At 38.7% G+C, this 20423-nt stretch overlaps 1 protein-coding gene across 7 annotated transcripts in view; it reads right to left on the bottom strand.

Annotated features, from left to right (window-relative positions):
- CNTNAP4 (contactin associated protein family member 4) overlaps positions 1-20423 on the bottom strand; it is a 264366-nt gene that overhangs the window by 214521 nt on the left and 29422 nt on the right. For 6 of the 7 annotated variants that reach the window (XM_060000066.1, XM_060000069.1, XM_060000072.1 and 3 more), the window contains exon 2: positions 12986-13096. In XM_060000066.1, the coding sequence (XP_059856049.1) occupies positions 12986-13096 (111 nt within the window). Of the gene's footprint in view, positions 1-12985; positions 13097-18061; positions 18072-20423 lie in introns of those variants that run through there. The other variant, XM_060000071.1, reaches the window with a different exon arrangement.

The raw sequence follows: 20423 nt of genomic DNA, 5'->3' as shown, positions 1-20423 counted from the left end.
TAGAGATTAAGTATTTCTTCCGTCTTTAAAAAAGTAAGAGACAAATGTAAAATAGATAGCTAGTGGGAAGCAGTCTTATAGCACAGGGAGATCAGCTCGGTGCTTTGTGACCACCTAGAGGGGTGGGATAGGGAGGGTGGGAGGGAGATGCAAGAGGGAGGAGATATGGGGATATATGTATACATATAGCTGATTCACTTTGTTATACAGCAGAAACTAACAAAACATTGTAAAGCAATTATACTCCAATAAAGATGTTAAAAAATAAATTAAAAAAAATTACTTCCTACTTAAATAAATGAATTTAAAAACGTCTTCCTAAAAATAAATTAATTAAAAAAAAAAGTAAGGTAGTAATGATTTAAACCCAGGAATGGTGAATTGATCCAGAGAAGTCTAACACCAAGTGTTCGCTCTTCACCTAAAATGTCATGATCCACTGGAGAGAGTACAAAGGAGAGAAGCAGAGCAGGTTAACTAAGGTTCAAGTGTGCTGGAGAAGCTCGCGTCCTGTGGCTACGGGGGTGACTCCCAGGGATCTGACTATTCAGGAATTTTTGTCAGGTCTAAGTGCTCTCATCCTAACATTAAGAACTGTACATCTCCTAATCTCAGAGATCAATTAGGGCAAGACAGAAAAATAGGGCAAAGCTAATACAAAGTCGGGTACTTACAGCCTGACTCAGCATGGAGGTGTGGGACCCTTGCAATTCAGGTAATTACTCAGGCCGAGCGCTTACTCAGGCACATCGCATCCTGGATGTGATGGGAAGCAGTTGATATGGAAGCAAATAAACTGTTGGCATCTTTTGTTCTCTAGCCAACTCTACAAAAACAGGTGGTCACCAATGCAGTCAATTCTCCACACTCAGTTCGTGAGGCTCACCTGCCCCATTTCTGGTCCTGGGGACCATCAGGTACATTTCAGACCTACACCCACCATGCCAATGAGGCTCTCCTTTTCTGAGGCCTGAGTTTTTTCAGTCCTGTGCAAAATTCATCTCTTATTCTTTTCCTCATAAAGTACTGGTTATCAAATATATTAATTTTATCATTTTAAATGTGATAATTATAAATGATTATATGCAATACGTTTAATGGCGAGAAATATTTACCTCATCTATCCTCTTAAGCACTGACATGCACCATGAATACCTTTGGGATTTATCTCTGGGATTTTAATTTAAGCATAATAGTTACAGGCAAAGAAGCACAATGATTTAGGGCAGTAAAAATTGCCAAATAGGACTTCCCTGGTGGCTCAGTGGTTAAGAATCCGCCTGCCAATGCAGGGTACATGGGTTCAAGCCCTGGTCGGGGAAGATCCCACATGCCATGGAGCAACAAAGCCCATGCGCCATAACTACTGAGCCTGTGCTCTAGAGCCCGCAAGCCACAACTACTGAGCCCATATGCCACAACTACCAAGTCCACGTGCCGCAACTACTGAAGCCCGCGTGCCTAGAGCCGGTGCTCCAAAACAAGAGAAGCCACCGCAGTGAGAAGCCAGCGCAGTCCTCACTGCAACTAGAGAAAGCCCACGCGCAGCAACGAAGACCCAACAAAGCCAAAAAAGGAGAAAAAAATCGCCAAATAATTCTGTATAGAACGTGATAATTTTCCTCACTAGAAGTACATCCAGAATGAGAGTTCTCTCTGTCAAGTAACTAAATATGCTGATTTCTCTACAGATAGATGCTTGATTTTAACAGCAAACCCTATAGGCATGAGGAAAGCATTGCTTTATAAGCATTTAGAGTAGAAGGGTTTAGCTGTGGATAAATAAAATAGACAATGGGAAAATATAGACATATATTCCACTTTTTAGCAAAATAGGAAATTTTTGATCTTACAGAATAGAGGAGAGAAAACTCACAGTATTGGTCACTTATGGAAGCAACCTGCTATATAATTAAACACATATACATATATATGTTTACATTCACACATACAAATATTTTGTTTTTGCTGTGTACCACCATTTTATTTACTGCGTTATACAAGCACATCAGTTTGCAATAACCCATTTCCAAGGTTTCCCAAGTACATGAAAATAAAAAAACATCCATTTGGATTATAATGCAACTTCAGGAACAGTTCTACATATATGGCTTCTTATATTCTGTCCTGAGAACACACTTGGCCCATCAAATGGCACACTAGAACCTGTCTGAACTGTACACTGATAATGGCAACGATTTAAGATGCCGAATGTAATTCAAACTACACTGAAACTGCAAAACTGGGACTAATATACAAGGGCAGAGAGATTTAATTCCATTACAAAGCCGGTATTAGTAGCAACTGGTTTTTGTTTGTTTGTGTGGTTTACAGTTAATTTTGGGTCACACGTCTCTGAGCTATGAAATCTGTCAGGTTCAAATTGAGATGCATCTTCCCAGTGCAAAAAAAGTACAAAAGAAGTCACTTACTCAGTGGCACTTGTACTAGCTTCCCAGGGCTGCTATAACAAAGTGTCACTAACTGCACAGCTTAATAGCATTTACTCTCTCACAGTTTTGGAGGTTAGAAGTCCAAAACTGAGGTGTCAGCAAGGCCATGCTCCCTTTGTGGGCTTTAGAGAAAAATTCTCCCCCTGGTGCTTGCTGGCAATATTTGACATTTCTTGGTTTGTAGCTATATCATTTCAATTTCTGCTTCCATCTTCTCATGGACTTCTTCCCTCTGTCTCCTCTGTCTCTGTGTCTCTGTGTACCTCCTTCCCCTTAGAAGGACACCAGTCACTGGATTTAGGGCCCAGCCTAATCCATTATTACCTCATCCTGATTATACCTGCATAGACCCTAGATCTAAACAAGGTCACATTCTCAGGTACTAGGTGTTAAGAATTAAATATATTGTTTAGGGGGACACAATTCAACTCACAGAAGTCTACCCTTTGCTCCCCCCAAAATTCATATCATCATGCAAAACACATTCACCCCATCCCAACATCCCCAAAGGTTTTAACCCATTCTAGCATCAACTCTAAGTCCAAAATCTCATCTAAATACAATCAACACAAGAAATCTTAAATCTTATCTTCCAAACCATCTAAATTAGACATAAGTGAGACTCTGTGTATCATACATCCTGAGGAAAACCTCCATCTGTGGACTGTGAAACTAGAAAACAAATTATCTGCTTTCAACATACAATAATGGGACAGTCATAGGATAGACATTCCCATTACCAAAGGGAGAAACTGAAAGGAATAAAGGGGTCATGGGTCCAAAGCAAGTCTGAAACCCAGCAGAGCAAATTCCACTAAGTCTCAAGGCCCGAGTATAATACTCTGTGGCTTGATGCTCTGCCCCCTGGTCCTGCAGAGGCCCCACTGGCCCCAGACTCAGGACCCATGGAGACCTTGCTGGCCTAGCTTCCGTCTCTTTCAGTCTAGGCAAGTAGTGTTTCTACTAGGATAAAATTCTCAAAAACTGGTCCCTATGCAACTGACAGAAGCATGTCCTCCACAGATCTTTCTGGATAACCCCATCTGTATTCCAGGGTTCAGGTGAGATGATGGACTGCATTCATGAGTCACACTCCTAATCTCTTTAGCAAAATGAGCCCACATCTTTGATGTTCTCTCTAGAGCATTTTTTGTAGTATAGATAGGCTGAGAAATTTCCAACTCATCAAATTCTGGTTCCTTTTTTGCTTAACAGCTCCTTCCTCCATTTATTCCTTTTCTCTGGTGTTTTACTATAAGCTGCAAGGAGAAACCAGGGCACATCTTCCATATGTTGCTTGGAAACATTCTGAGGTAAATATCAAGTTCATCACTTACAAATGCTCCTTTCCACCCAACACTAGAACACAACTCATTCCACTTTCCCACCACTTTATTACCAGGATTGCCTTCCCTCCAGTGTCTCATAATATGACCCTCTTTTCTTTTGGAGAGCTCTCCAGAAGCACTTTATCCTCCACGTTTCCACCAACAGCAGTCTCTTCAAGGCAATCTAGGATTTTTCTATCACACACCTGAAAATTCTTCCAACCTCTGCCCATTACCCAATTCCAAAGCCACTTCCATATTTTTAAACATTTGTTTCAGTAGCACTAAACTTACAGTTCCAAAATCTATATTAGTTTCCTATGGTGGCTGTAACGAAGTATCCCAAACTGGCTTAAAGAAACAGAAATCTATTCCCTCACTGTTCTGGAGACCCAAAGTCCAAAATCAAGGTGTCACCAGTCCCGCATCCTCTAAAAGATCCTTCTTTGCCTCTTCCCAGCTTCTGGTTGTTACTGGCAAACCTTGGAATTCCTTGGCTTGTAGCTACATTACTTGAATTTCTGCTTCTGTCTTCACCTGGCCGCCTTCTCTCTGTCTTCTCTGTTCCTGTGTCTCCAAATCTCATTCTCCTTATAAGGCCTTATCTGGAGCCCACCCTAATCCAATATGACCTTATCTTAACTTGATCACATCTGCAAAGACTCTAGGGCTAAATAAGGTCACATTCATAGGTGTCAGGGTTAAGATGTGAATGTATCCTTTTGAAGGACACATTTCAACCCACAATGGAATTAAGTGACAAAATTAAATTAATATACCTCAAAAAAAAGTAAATTTCTTCTTCCCTACTGGTAGAAATGGACATTTAACTGTAGTCTTTTTCTGATTTCCTTTCCCCATTATAGGGCCTAGTCATTATCACAGTGTTACCCAGGGCACTTCTTATCTCATAGATGGAAAGCAGTGGGTTGTTGAGCTTGATTCCTCATTTCTTGCTTTTCTGTTCTTTGGCTCTAAGTTTTCCAGATTCCACAGCAAAAAGATAACCCTATCTGTGTTTCTAGGATACTAGGATCTTTATTTGCTGATTCAGTTTATTTATACATGACCCGCTGACTTAGCTGAACACCCTTCCATAGCCTGAATTAAATACCACAAGGAATGTCGGCATACTAGTATAATATACAGCCTTTAATAAATCATTCAAAGTCTGATATTCTCTTGTGAACACTTCATGTAATTAATAGGTAAAAAAAGAAAAACTAAATAAAAAAGAAAAATGTAATCAAGCAGGTTGACAACCAGCAAAAGATAATTAAAACGATCCTGTTGTGTTTCTCCATTACATTAACATGCAAATGAGATTCATGAAGTTTAATACTGTGTTTCACCAAGAGCCATAGAAATGAATTAAGAATGAAAATGAGTCCTACTGGTAGAGACTCCTGATGAGTATATAAATTAATGAAAAATATGATTTGATCAAATCGATAACATATTATATATATAGAGAGAGAGAGAGAGAGAGATTTATTGAACCTCAACAAATGAAAATAAGGATAAATAATTACATTAAATTTTGTATCTCTTTTGATGGGCCAAATCCTATGAAACCTTATTATAACTCAAATGGAGTGGTGGTAAATGCTAAACTCTGCTTTACTTTAAAAAGAAATATAAGATAGAAACTTCATTCTAAGGTCAGTGTTGTGATGACAGCATTCCTATGGAAAGGACCATTGGTTCAGGATCTGGACTGACCCCCACAGGGCTAGGAAATCCCATTTGCCTGTGGTAAGGGATTCAGAATTGAAAATAGGAAGAGATGGTCCAATGTGACAATAACTTTCACTATAAGGCAAATAAATGTAACGGACGAGAATTATCTACACAAATATATTCAAAGCCCACAAAATTCTCCATTTGATACAAGGATCTCAGTTATTACTCTCCAATGATATTCTCACACTAAGAAACACAAAGTTATGGCAATAATACCTAATTTTAAAAAAAGAAACACACATAGAGGAATGTATCAAATAATATCAGATAAAATTTTTTAAATAAACCCATGCTACAGAGTTAGATATTTATAACATGGACCATATGGCAAAACACACACACACACACACAATCTATTTGTTATGTCCAATGTTCAATGTACTCAAACATTAAACAACAGCACAAAGGATAAGATCAAGGAGTAAAATTAGAAGAAGTAGCTGCAGCATGTGCGAAGGGAATAATAAATGAGTGAATCAAGGTTTTAATAATATATGATGTCAGTGTCTTTTTTTATGGTTGTTAAAAATATTTTCTTTGTTAGTATTGCCAATCCTCTTTCCATAGAATGCATGAGCAGATGGGTTTTGCCTTAGCATATTATAGAAAGGGATAATAACGATACTTCGTCTTTAAGTGCAGAGAGTTTTGAAATTCTCTTATATCTATAGCAAGTTGCCATTTAATTATCTGCACTTTTCTTTAAACATACTCAAGCAATCAAACACAACCTACCTAAGAGATAGTCAACAATACGAACTGAGTATTCCTAAAGGAGCACGAAAGCTTATTAACTTCCCATTCCTCAACAGGAGAGAAAGTCATGTCATTCATTTTGAGAATTAACTAAACTTAGGGATGATTACTGTTAAATAACTAGCAACTTTTAAAGTCGCTTCTTGCAAACTTCCTTGCTTATCTTGAAATAGAGGGCCAATTAAATTTTCATGGCTACTGTATACATAATGATTGTATATTGTTGTAGAAAAGTATATTTTAGGATCAAGATGGCAGAGTAGGAAGACCCTGAACTCACCTCCTCCCACACGCACACCACAATAACAACTACTTAGAAAGTAACTGTCAGGGCTTCCCTGGTGGTGCAGTGGTTAAGAATCCGCCTGCCAATGCAGGAGACATGGGTTCGAGCCTGGATCCGGGAAGATCCAACATGCCGCGGAGCAACTAAGCCCATGCGCCACAACTACTGAGCCTGCGCTCTAGAGCCCGCGAGCCACAACTACTGAAGCCTGTGTGCCTAGAGCCTGTGCTCTGCAACAAGAGAAGCCACCGCAATGAGAAGCCTGTGCACCACAACGAAGAGTAGCCCCCGCTTGCCGCAACTAGAGAAAGCCCGCATGCAGCAATGAAGACCCAATGCAGCTAAAAATAAATAAATTTATTAAAGAAAAGAAAGTAACTATTTATGAGAACAACCTGAAGATAAGAAAAGATTTTCCACAACTAAAATATAAAGAAAAAGCCACAACAAGACAGGTAGAAGGGACAGAGATGGAGTCTAGTCAGCAACCCCAGCACAGGATCAGTGACCCACAAACATGAGGGAAATCATAGCAACAGAGGTCCTCCATGAGGGGCATGGTGTTCAAGCCACACATAGGGCTCCCAGCCCAGGGATCCTGCACAGGGAAAAAGAGGTCCCAGAAGTCAACCTTTGAAAACCAGCAGGGCATATGTTTGGAAGAGCCAGAGGGCATTGGAAAACAGAGACTCCACTCTTAAAGGGTGTGCAGAAAATCTCACATACTCCAAGTCCCAGTGTAGAGGCAGTAGTTTGAAAGGCACCTGAGTCAGACTCACTTAATGCCCGTGGAGAGCCTCCCAGAGAGACAGGAGGCAGCTGAGACTCCCCTGGGTAATGAGACACTGGTGGTGGCCATTTTTGGAATCTCCTTCTACTGAGCTGACACCAGCACTGGCAAGTGTCATTCCGGAATCCTCTCTCTAGCCTATTAGTGCCAGGAGCTGACAACACCCACCAGTGGGCCCACAACAGCCATGCACCACCAGGTCACATAGCCAGCCAGGTTGGGGGTTAGCCCCACCTGCCAGCCCGCCCACAGTAGTGGGCCCTGCTATAACAAAAGGGCACATGCAGCCCACACAGGGGACACCCCTGGAGCATCTAGCTCTGATGGTCAGAGAGGAGTGTGCCCAGAGGGCATCTCCTATGGAAGACCACTTCAAAAAGACTGGGAGATGTAATGGAACTACCTAATACATAGAAATAAACACAGAGAATTAGGGAAAATGAAGAGACAAAGAAATCTGTTCCAAATGAAAGAACAAGACAAAACCTCAGGAAAAGAACTAAATGAAACAGAGATAAGTAATCTACCCAATAAAGAATTCAAGATAATGATCATAAAGATGTTCACCAATCTTGGGAGAATGGATGAACAGAGTGAGAACTTCAACAAAGAGTTAGAAAAATTAAAAAGAAATAAGAGCTGGAGAATAAAACAACTGAAGTAAAAAATACACTAGAGGGTATCAATGATAGATTAAATGATACAGAAGAATGGATCAGTTATCTGGAAGACAGAGTAGTGGAAATCAAGCAGACTGAACAGGAAAAAAAAATTTTTTTAATAAAGGTAATTAAGGGACCTCTGAGACAACACCAAGCATAGGAACATTCACATTACAGGGTCCCAGAGGAAGAAAAGAGAGAAAAAGGACCAGAGAACTTTTGGAATAAATAACATCCAGAAACTTCCCTAACCTGGGGAAGAAAACAGACATCCAGGTCCAGGAAGCACAGAGTCCCAAACAAGATGAACCCAAAGAGGTCCACACCAAGACACATTATAACTAAAATGGGAAAATTAAAGATTAAAGTGAGAATCTTAAAAGTAGCAAGAGAAGAGCAACTAGAAGGGAACTCCCATAAGACTATCAGCTGACTTTTCAGCAGAAACTTTGCAGGTCAGAAGGGAGTGCATGACGTATTCAACGTAATGAAAGGAAAAAAACCTACAACCAAGGGACTTCCTTGGCAGTCCAGTGGTTAAGACTTTGCCTTCCAATGCATGGGGTGTGGGTTCGATCCCTGATTGGGGAGCTAAGATCCCACATGCCTCACAGCCAAAAAACCAAAACATAAAACAGAAGCAATATTGTAACAAATTCAATAAAGACTTTAAAAATGGTCCACATCAAAAAATCTTAAAACAAAACAAAAACCCTACAACCAAGAATACTCTACCCAGCAAGGTTATCATTCAGATTTGAAGGACAAGTAGAGTTTGACAGAGACGCAAAAGCTAAGAGTTCAGCACCACTACACTGGCCTTATAAGAAATGTTAAAGGGACTTCTAAGAAGAAAAGAAAAAGCCATAACTAGAAATAAGAAAATTACAAAAGGAAAAAATCTCACTGGTAAAGGTAAACATATAGTAAAGGTAGTGGATCAACCACTTATAAAGCTAGTAGGAAAGTTACAAGACAAAAGTAGTAAAATCATCTGTATCTACAATAAGTATTTAAGGGATACACAAAATAAAAAGATACAAAACATGATGTCAAAAACATAAAATGTGGTGGAGGGACTAAAAACATAGAGTTATTAGAATGTGTTCGAGCTTAAGAGATCATCAAATTAAAATAGATACCTATATATAATAAATAATTATATATGAACCTCATAGAACCACAAACCAAAAAAACTATAACACATATACATAAAAAAAGGAAAAAAAATCCAAATATAACATTAAAGACAATCATCATATCAGAAGGGAAGAGAACAAGAAAAGAAGAAAGAACAGAGAAGAACTACAAATATAACCAGAAAACAATTAACAAAATGGCAATAAGTACATTCCTATCAATAATTACTTTAAATGTAAATGGATTAAATGCTCCAGTCAAAAGACATACAGTAGCTGAATAGATTTTAAAAAAAGAAAACCCATATATATGCTGCCTACAAAAGACTCCTTGCAAATCTAAAGACACTCACAGATTAAAAGTGAGGTGATGGAAAAAGAAATTCCATGCAAATGGAAACAAATAGAAAGCTGAGTTAGCAGTAATTATATCAGACAAAACAGACTTTAAAACAAAGACTGTGGGCTTCCCTGGTGGCGCAGTGGTTGAGAGTCTGCCTGCCGATGCAGGGGACACGGGTTCGTGCCCCAGTCCAGGAAGATCCCACATGCCATGGAGCGGCTAGGCCCGTGAGCCATGGCCGCTGAGCCTGCGCGTCTGGAGCCTGTGCTCCGCAACGGGAGAGGCCACAACAGTGAGAGGCCCGTGTACCACAAAAAAAAAAAAGATTGTAATGAGACACAAAGAAGGACATTACAAAATGCTAAAGGGATCAACCCAACAAAGACATAACACTTGTAAATATATATGCACCCAACATAGGAGCACATCAATATATAAAGCAAATATTAACAAGCATAAAGGGAGATATTGACAGTAATACAATAACAGTAAAGGACTTTAACACTCCACTTATGTCAATGGACTGATCATCCAAATGGAAACACTGACCTTAAATGACACATTACACCAGATGGATTGATATATACAGCATATCTCATCCCAGAATAACAGAATATACATTATCTTCAAGTGCACATGGAACATTCTCCAAGACAGATCACAAGCTAGGTCACAAGAAAAAGTCTCAGTAAATTTAAGAAAACTGACACCATATCAAGCATCTTTTCTGACCATATGAGTATGAGACTAGAAATTAACTACAAGGAAAAAAACTAGAAAAAACATAAGCACTGGAGTCTAAACAATATGCTACCAAACCACCAATGGGTCATTGAAGAAATCAAAGAGGAAATTTAAAAATACCCTGAGAAAAATGAAAATGGAAATCCATGGCAATACAGGCCTACCTCAGTAAAGAAGAAAAATGTCAAATAGACAATCTGAACTTACACATAAAGGAAACAGAAAAAGAAGAAAAGAGTCCAAAGTTAGCAGAAGGAAATAATAAAGAGCAGAGCAGTAATTAAAACAAACAAAAAAAGAAACCAAGAAAAAAAAAGACCAATGAAAAAAAGAAATGAGTTTTTTGACAAGATAAACAAAATTGATAAACCTCTAGCTAGACTCACCAAGAAAAAAAGAGAGAACCAAATAAATAAAATCAGAAACGAAAGAGGGAAAGTTACAACCAACACCACAGAAATACACAGGATCATAAGAGATCACCACAAATAATTATACAGCAACAAATTGTATAGCACAGAAAAAAATGGATAAATTTCTAGAAACGTACCATCTTTAAGAATGAATCAGGAAGAAACAGAAAATCTGAACAGACCAATTACTAGTAATGAAATTGAATCAGTAGTCAAAAAACTCCCAACAAACAAAAGTCCAGGACTAGACAGCTTCACAGGTGAATTCCACCAAATATTTAAAGAAGAGTTAACATCTATCATTCTCATACTATTCCAAAAAATTGAAGAGGAAGGAATACTTCGAAACTCAGTCTAAAAGGCCAGCATCGCCATGATACCAAAACTAGACAAGGACACCACACACACACACACAAAATTACGGGCCAATATCACTGATGAACATGGATGCAAAAATCAAAATATACAATGCATTAAAAAGGATCATATGCCATGATCAAGTGGGATTTATCCTAAGGATGCAAAAATGGCTCAATACCTGCAAATCAATCGATGTGATAAACCACGTTATATGGTCAATTAATGTACAACAAGGAAGGCAAGAATATACAACGGGGAAAAGACAGCCTCTGCAATAAATGGTGTTGGAAAAATCAGACTACATGCAAAAGAATCAAACTGGACTACTTTCTCACACCATATACAAAAATAAACTCAAAATGGATTAAGTACTTCAATGTAAGATCTGAAACCATAAAACTTCTAGAACAAAACATAGGCAGTATGCCCTTTGATATTGGTCTTAGCAATATATTTTTGGATCTCTCTCCTCAAGCAAGAGAAACAAAACCAAAAATAAACAAATGAGACCTAATCAAACTAAAAAGCTTCTGCACAGTGAAGAAAACCATCAACAAAACAAACAGGTAGCCTACTGAATGGGAGAAGATATCTGCAAGTGACATATTCGAATAGGGTTTAATATCCAAAATATACAAAGAACTCATACAGCTCAATATCATAAAAAGAACCAATTCAATTTAAAAATTGGCAGAGGACCTGAATAGACAGTTTCTCAAAGAATACATAGAAATGGCCACCAGACACCTGAAAACAGGCTCAACACCACTCATCACCAGGGAAATGCACATCAAAACCACAATGAGATGTATCTCACACCTGTCAGAACAGCTATCATCCAAAAGGCAAGAAATAACAACTGTCTGCAAGGATGTAGAGAAAGAGGAACCCTGGTGCACTGCTAGTGGGATTAATTGGTGCAGCTGCTATGGAAAACAGTATGGAGGTTACTCAAAAAAATAAAAACAGAAATACTATAAGGTCCAGCAATTTCACTTCTGGGTATTTACCCCAAGAAAATAAAAACACTAATTCAAAAAGATATATATAAGGTCCAGCAATTTCACTTCTGGGTATCTACCCCAAGAAAATAAAAACACTAATTCAAAAAGATATATGCACTCCTATGTTCATTGCAGCATTATTTACAATAGCCAGGGTATGGAAGCAACTTAAGTGTCCTCTGTAGATGAATGGATGAAGAAGATGTGGTATATACATATACAGTGGAATGTTTATTTTTCATTAAAAAAATAAAATCTTGCCATTTGTGACAACTTAGATGGATCTAGAGGGTATTATGCTAAGTGAAATAAGTCAGAGAAAGACAAAACCATATGATTGCACTTATATCTGGAATCTAAAAAACAAACAAAACAAAATGAAATTAGATACAGAGAACAAAGAGGTGGTTATCAGAGGAGGAGGGTTGAGCGGATGAGTAAAATAGGTGAAGGGAATTAGGAGGTACAAGCCTCCAGTTATAAGATAAATAAGTCATGGGATGTAATATACAGCATAAGGAATATGGTTAATAATACCATAATATCTTTATATGGTTACTAGACATAACATGGTGATCACTTCACAGTGTATTTAAATGTCAAACCAATATATTGTACACCTAAAACTAAACTTATATAGTATATCAACTATATTTCAAGTAAAAAATTAAAAAATTCTAAAGAAAAGTTTATTTTATAAGATACGTTAAAAAAAATCGCCAGATTTAGGGAATTCAATTCTTTGGGCACTAAAATGATGATACAAGATCTCAGAACAGGTGCATCCCTTTGTCATTCTAGAGCCAATCCTAAATGTCATGAACATCCCATCCGTTTCTGCCATTTGCTTATTAAGAAATTTATTACCTTTTACAATATATCACTTACAATGATTTTACTAAAGGAGAATGGAAGGTGAATGAGATTCGTCATGAACCAATCAGAGCAGAAAAAGCAGACTTACCATCTCTTCGATTTAGCCTTGCAAATCCAGGACCATAGCTGCTAGAGAGCTCGGATGAACTGCTGAATGATGCCTGAGACAAGGCAGACACCAGAGGGTCATCACAATCATCTGCCAAAAGGAAAAATTCCACATTCAGTTAGTAATGTGCTGACAGCTTACTTGGATTCAACAGATAAAACAAATAAACAAAACAAAACAAAACAATAAATCTAGGATCTCTAACAACATGCCCACTGCTTATATATAGTGTAAGTTCAATAAGAGAAAAAGAATTTAAAGACAAGAGCATATGGAAATGAAGAAGGAAAACTTCGTGGAAATTACAAAACAGTATCTTGAGATAGAAACGGTTTACTTAAACAAGAAACAAAAATACCTAATCGGTATTCCTAATTTACATAAATAAATGTATATTAGGAAAGAATTATAAACTTAACTAGATTAAAACTAAGAACTTAGGGTTGCCAAAAGACATGTGATGTAAAGAGAAACATCACAACATGGAGAAAGTACTCCCCAAACAGTTTACAAATAGTATTGCAAATTAAGGAAAAAAAAAACAATAAGGAGAAACAAAAACTCCTTTTAAATCAGTTAGAAAACACCCTAGAAAAAATGACATAAGGCTAGACCAGAGAGTTCACAGCACAGAACCACTATTAAATGATGATCAAACTCAAAGTGTAAATTAACACTACAATTAGATACTATTTTACAAACAGCAGACCAGCAAGATTTAATAAGTCTGACAACACCAGATGGTCCAGCTAATGTGGGCCAAGAGAAACTCCAACATCCTGCTAGTGGGAGTGTAAAGGCGAGCACCTACTTTTAAAAAACAATTTGTCATCAGCTTGCATATTTGACCTTCTGTACCCCATGGTCCATGGATATGTATTTCCTCCTGGGCAGAGCCTCCCCATGATGAACTGCTGGTCTCAAGAAGCTTTGCCTTCTAGGTGTCATACAAACACTAATGTTTATTGTGTGCCATAAGAAAAAAAGTTGAGAAGCATTAACCTAGAGCAACTCTTGTACTTGTGCACAGGGAGATGTGTGCGATTTCTAGCAACAATGTTCATGATAGCAAAAATTGATTAACAATCCGAACATTTATTGATCAAAGAAGAGATCAATATATCATAGTACTTTTCACAATGAAATAACATACAGCAGGAAAAAGAACTACACCAACATACACCAAAAAATCAATAAAATAAAATAACAAGGTTGGATCTTAGAAATAAAATATTTAATGAAAAAAGTTATAGAAGACCATATAATATATGTTGATAGTTTTGAGAATCTTAAAAACAAGCAAAGCTAAGTAATACATTATTTAGGGACACATGTGACTAGGAAAGAAAACTATTTAAAAAATCAAACAGGGTTTCCCTGGTGGCGCAGTGGTTGAGAGTCCGCCTGCCGATGCAGGGGACACGGGTTCGTGCCCCCGGTCCAGGAAGATCCCACACGCCGTGCAGTGGCTGGGCCCTTGAGCCATGGCCGCTGAGCCTGCGCGTCCGTAGCCTGTGCTCCGCAACGGGAGAGGCCACAACAGTAAGAGGCCCACGTACCACAAAAAAAAAACCAAAACAAAACAAAAAAAAACAAAACAAAGAAATGAAAAGCTTAGAATTCAGGATAGTGGTTACTTCTAAAGGAAGGCAGTGTGTGTGTGCGTGTGTGTGTGTATACATACACATACCTGTATGTGTCTATGAATAGGTATGTAAGGATATATATGAAAGTATATACATGTCTTATCTATCCTATTATGTATATCACATATCCAATAAAAAGTAAGGCACAAAGAGTGAGGAAAAGTATAAGAGCAGTCTCATGTTGACCATGATATCTATACACGCTTATTTTATTCAGCTAATTCTTCATTTCATGCAATCTTCAGATTTTCACTTTATACAATTATTAAGTTGTTGCCATTTTTGCTCTAATCAGAAAATATTTCTCTTATATTTAGGATTTAACATACGTTGGTAATTAAAAATCATGCAGGATTATTGTCCCAATTTTTAAATTAACAATAAACATTTTAAATAAATCCAGGAATTATCTAGATTCATCTGAAATTTTATGAAGCCTATGCTTCTTGAACATAGGTTTTTATAAAATAGTCACTATCAGTTTTACTGCTTAACTATTCAAACTACAATATTTTTCTGCAGTCCTGCCATTTGAAATATGTACTTTTTCTTAAAGTTAAAGGTTTAAATTATAAGTGGTAAGTAAAAATTTACCAACTTAACATTTGTTGCCTTTCAAAAGAATTTGCTAAAGGTAGCGTTTTATTTTTTAAGACTGTCTCATTTTCATTTAAAGTCCCCTTTTTCTTCTTTCACACCTTAAACTCTTTAGCTCAGCGGTCCCCAAACTTTCTGGCACCAGGGACCAGTTTCATGGTAGACAATTTTTCCACAGTTGTGGGGGGATGGTTTCAGGTTGATTCAAGCGTATCACATTTACTGTGCACTTCATTTCTATTATTATTACATTGTAATATATAATGAAATAATTATACAGCTCACCATAATGCTGACAGGAGGTGGAGCTCAGGCGGTAATGCAAGCGATGGGGAGCGGCTGTAAGTACAGATGCAGCTATGCTCGTTTGCCTGCAGCTCACCTCCTGCTGTGCAGCCTGGTTCCTAACAGACCACAGACTGCTACCAGCCTGTGGCATGGGGGTTGGGGACCCCTGCTTTAGCTAGCTCTTAAAAAAGACGTGATAACTGGCCCACAGTTCCTGCATGTCTATTGACTGGCTTAAGTACTGACACTCAATCTAGTTGTAATTCAAGTGTTAAGAAGTGTAGACATAAAAAGACATAACAATCCATGAAGTGTTGAAGGAAATTCTGATTACACCCAATCACAAGCCACAACCAAAATGCTTTAGTATGCTGTGGAAGCTATGATGCGTGTGTTAGCGTGAGCAAATGAGCACATTATCTATATTGGGGGGGTGCATTTGTGGGTGTGTGTCTACCAAAACTATAATCATTTTTGAATCATTATGAGTATTCAGGTATAACTGTGACCCAACAAGGCTGTTTAACTGCAATTCACAATCAATTACGCAGATTCAAATCAATGTTTCCGATGTAAAATGCCTCTCTAGTGCAATCACTCTAGAGGGCATATATTTATTGCACATTTGTTTTTGCCACTATAAATTGAGACTCAATACTGTTTTATTTTTAGCTTAAAAAGAATGGGATTAATCTAAGAGAAGGGGTGCTTATTCCACTTGTGAGAAGAGGGACACGTGATACGGGAAAGAGGTCGGCAGGGGACAGGGGTTGGGGGAGGACAGATGGGGGCTTCTGGTGTTTGGTAAAGTTCTAGCTGTAGGTCTGAGTGGTAGTTACATGAGTATATACATTTCCCCCCAATCTGTGGTATGTTTACTTAGCAGCAGAATATTCTAAAGTTATTCTTACATAGAACTAATAATAGTGAACACATTCAGTGAGCACTCTCTGCTAAGAACTTACAGCCATTCAACACGTAGTTACCAATCTTTACCACTCCTCTTTGAGGTACTGATATTATTTTACAGATGAGGTAAACTTGAGTCACAGAGTTTGGTTAATTTGCTCATCTCATTGTGATGGGACCATGATGTTTATAAAGTGAGTTGGGGTCCAGAATCTAGTAAGTAAGAACACCAGGACTATAATCACTCTTTCTTTAGGTTTGGAGTACAGGAATTTCATCAGACACCATAATGACATGAACAAAATACCTCTCAAGAAGGTACACACTCCAATTCCAGGTTTGCCAAGCTATTTGTCTATTACCAATTTGATCTGCAATAGTCTTAACACCAGGGGAGGGGGATCTCAGCAATAATGAGTCTGGAGTGAGTAAAACGGATATTTCCCTCTAGACATTAATGAAATTGTATTCTGGATTAAGAATCAGTCTCCTGGGACTTCCCTGGTGGCGCAGTGGTTAAGAATCTGCCTGCCAATGCAGGGGACACGGGTTCGAGCCCTGGTCTGGGAAGATCCCACATGCCACGGAGCAACTAAGCCCGTGAGCCACAACTACTGAAGCCTGCGCGCCTAGAGCCCGTGCTCCCAACAAGAGAAGACACCATAATGAGAAGCTCGTGCACCGTAATGAAGAGTAGAGACCTCCTCCCCCACTCACCACAACTAGAGAAAGCCCATGCGCAGCAACAAAGACTCAATGCAGCCAACAATTAATTAATTAATAAAAAAAAAAAGAATTATTCTCCTGTGAATTTCATTCCAGAAAACCAGTTTTCTCTGACTGTACCAGTTAAAGCAGTAAAATGCAGGTTCTGCTCTTGCAAAGCTGAGAACCATAACCGGGGCTGATTTCCCTCCCCCTCCCAGGGAACACTTAGCAATATCTGGAGACACTTTGGTCATCACAACTTGGGAGTACTACTGGAATCTAGTGGGTGGAGGCCAGGGATGCAGCTAAACACCTTATAGTGCCCAGGGTGGCACCCCACAACCAAAAATTATCCAGGCCCAAATGTCAACAGTGCAGCCATTGAGAAACCCTACCCTACACTCTAGTAAAAAAAGCAGCCCAATGAACTAGTTTTCTCCTGGACTAATCCCCCAGCTAGAACGCTCAACTTCCTCTCACATTTCAGTGATTGTTAGTTCTACTTTACCGCTATTCACAGTGTATAAATATACAGGCATTTAAGGAAGGAGCTTTTCAAAGCTGAAATAATATATTATTTCAGCTCAAAACATAATTGTATTTTTTAATTAAGTACTATATCAGATCATCATACTATCCTGGTCCCTTCACCAAGGGACCAGTACATATGTACATATATACTATATTATATGTATATACTACCCATATACTATATGTATATACTATACATATATTTATATAATAGTATAATGTATTATATACATACTATATGTATATATACAATATTTGTACTTATATATGTATAATGTGTATAATCATATATATGTATATGTATAACACAGTATAGTTATACAATATACAGTTATACTATACTGTGTTATACATGTTATACATATATTACATATACAATTATACATATAAATATGTAATCATATACACAATTAATACATATTAATGATATATACAATTATACTACATATGTGTACAGGCATGTGCATATGTGTTATACATATATTACAACATACATATGTATAATGTATACGTGTGTGTATCCATATATATATATATATATATATATATATATATATACACAAGCTGACCCTTGTATAAATGCTAAGTTGGCCATCATATCATAAGTTTAAGTGATGGCATATACTTACATGGTAACCTTATATAAATATGTCTGAACATATTTATATATACATACTATATGCATAAAAATGCATTAATAACAATACATATGATTTTATACATACATATAAATATATTTCACATAATATGAATAATACATATAATACAAATACATTTCTCTTTTTTTCTTTTTTTGGCCACATGGGGCTAGTTTATCGCAGTTAAATACCTCTCTCTCTATTATTTTTGTTTTTTGGTCTATTTTTCCATAAAGAAAATTAGAACACACACACCCAAAGGGGAGGAGGGTCCAGAAACAAGAGGTGGGGTGGGACATGGCCTCCCCTGCTTAGGTCCAGGCCCCGGGGATGGCCCCCCAAAGGCTCCCCTCCTTCCCGAAAGCACCCTGTCTCAGTACCTCTAGGGTCCAAGGAGGCAGTGGGATATGGCAGAGCCTCTGTCCTTCTCCCTCTTGTCTCCAGGCGAGACCACTACAAGTGTTGGGGCTTAGTGGGGGCCGGGATAAGGAAGACAGGCAGATGGTGGCGCGGTGGTATATGTAATTTACATATTTACGTATGTAAATATATAGCGTGCAAGTACTGACACCTCTGCACCCACTCCTGCAAGTCTCCAGAGGACTGCCCACCACAGAAGCTGCTGAACAGGGAGAACCTGGGCCAACTGTGGAGCGGGAACGCTGGGCCTGGACCCTGGACGGCTGCAACCCCCGTGCCGCACCCTAAACAGATGAGCAGCTCAGGCTGTGGCCCAAACCTCACCTCACCTCACCTTCAGCTCTCTCCCGGCACTGTAGCCTGCTCATCTCTCTCCTGCTTCCTGCACATCAGTGGCACATGCGTGCCGCTGGCTCTGGTTCTGTTCAGCTCTCGCTTTGAGTCGGCATGGAGGTCCTAGCTCCCAGCTTCCCTCGCGCTGCCTCTTGACCTTAAGAAGGAAGGTTCCTAAATGGCAGGGGCCAGGTGGAAATTCTCTGCTGCCTCTCCAACTTTCAGGATGGGCACCTGGGAGACTGAGGGCTTCCTGGCCCCCCGTGCTGCTTATCGTACCTCCCACCACCTGCACACGGGATGGATAGGGCTGTCTACCTCCCAGCAAGAGAGCCCTGGCCTGCATCCCGCTGTCCCCCACAGCGGGGAACGGCGCCAGGACCGCTTCGCCCCGAGCCTCAGGCTGCCGCATTGCATGCTGGGACTCAGCTCCCACCGCTCCCTCGGTTCAGGTGCTGCGGATGAACTGCGCTGCCGCAACTCCCTCGCAGCCGAACACGGTGGGGATCGGGTACGGCTTGACAAGCTTGGTGAAGAAGGGAATTTGACCGGGAGAATAAAAGCACATTCTAGGTACAAGGGGCACAGCAGAGTATGAAAGACTTCAGTCACCAGTGAAATTTAAAAGCACAGTCATCAGGGGGAAGGCTTGTACAATTCAAAAGGGTAGCAAGGCATGTTTGGTTAATTAGTTCATTCTTTCCGAGGAAGAAATGAACATCACTCTTACTACTCTATGCTTTTGCAAAATTATATATATTACTTTTTATACAACTTTTCATAGTCAGAATTTCCACATTAAACTTGATAATACAGTCGGAAATGTGAAACTATAGTTCTGTCTTTTTTTGTAATTACAAATTTGGGGGGTAATTTTTTACTATTTTCAGTCTTGTTTGATTTCATGTAAAGAGTTTTAATGAATTATGTTAGAATATACATATTCCAGGGGAAAAAATTACCTGATTTCTGTTGAGACACTGTCATGTGTGTGTGCACGTGCACACACATGCAGAAAGAGACACACGGATCTACAGCGCTCAAATCCATACTTCAGAAGAGACATCATTTACTCCTCACCGTGAGAGAAGAACTTACCATTGTCATTAAAAAGACAATGAGAAATTAGACCTCTGGCGAATTGTATATATGAAAAAACTCAATAGCCTCTTACAAATAAAGATGCAAGCTATATTGAAAGTATTTTAATATAGCTTGATCAGAAGTAATTTATTTTACAAAGGGCTTTAATTCTCATAAGTAAAAGCTGTTCCGTTTTTAATAAAAGTCATTCAATTTTCTTAATCCCTGTGCAATACTACCTGTACTAAGATAATAGGTCCATAT

This window comes from Delphinus delphis, chromosome 20 (genome assembly GCF_949987515.2).
Source record: "Delphinus delphis chromosome 20, mDelDel1.2, whole genome shotgun sequence".
Classification (NCBI taxonomy): Eukaryota; Metazoa; Chordata; class Mammalia; order Artiodactyla; family Delphinidae; genus Delphinus; species Delphinus delphis.
This window is presented reverse-complemented; position numbering and strand designations above follow the sequence as displayed.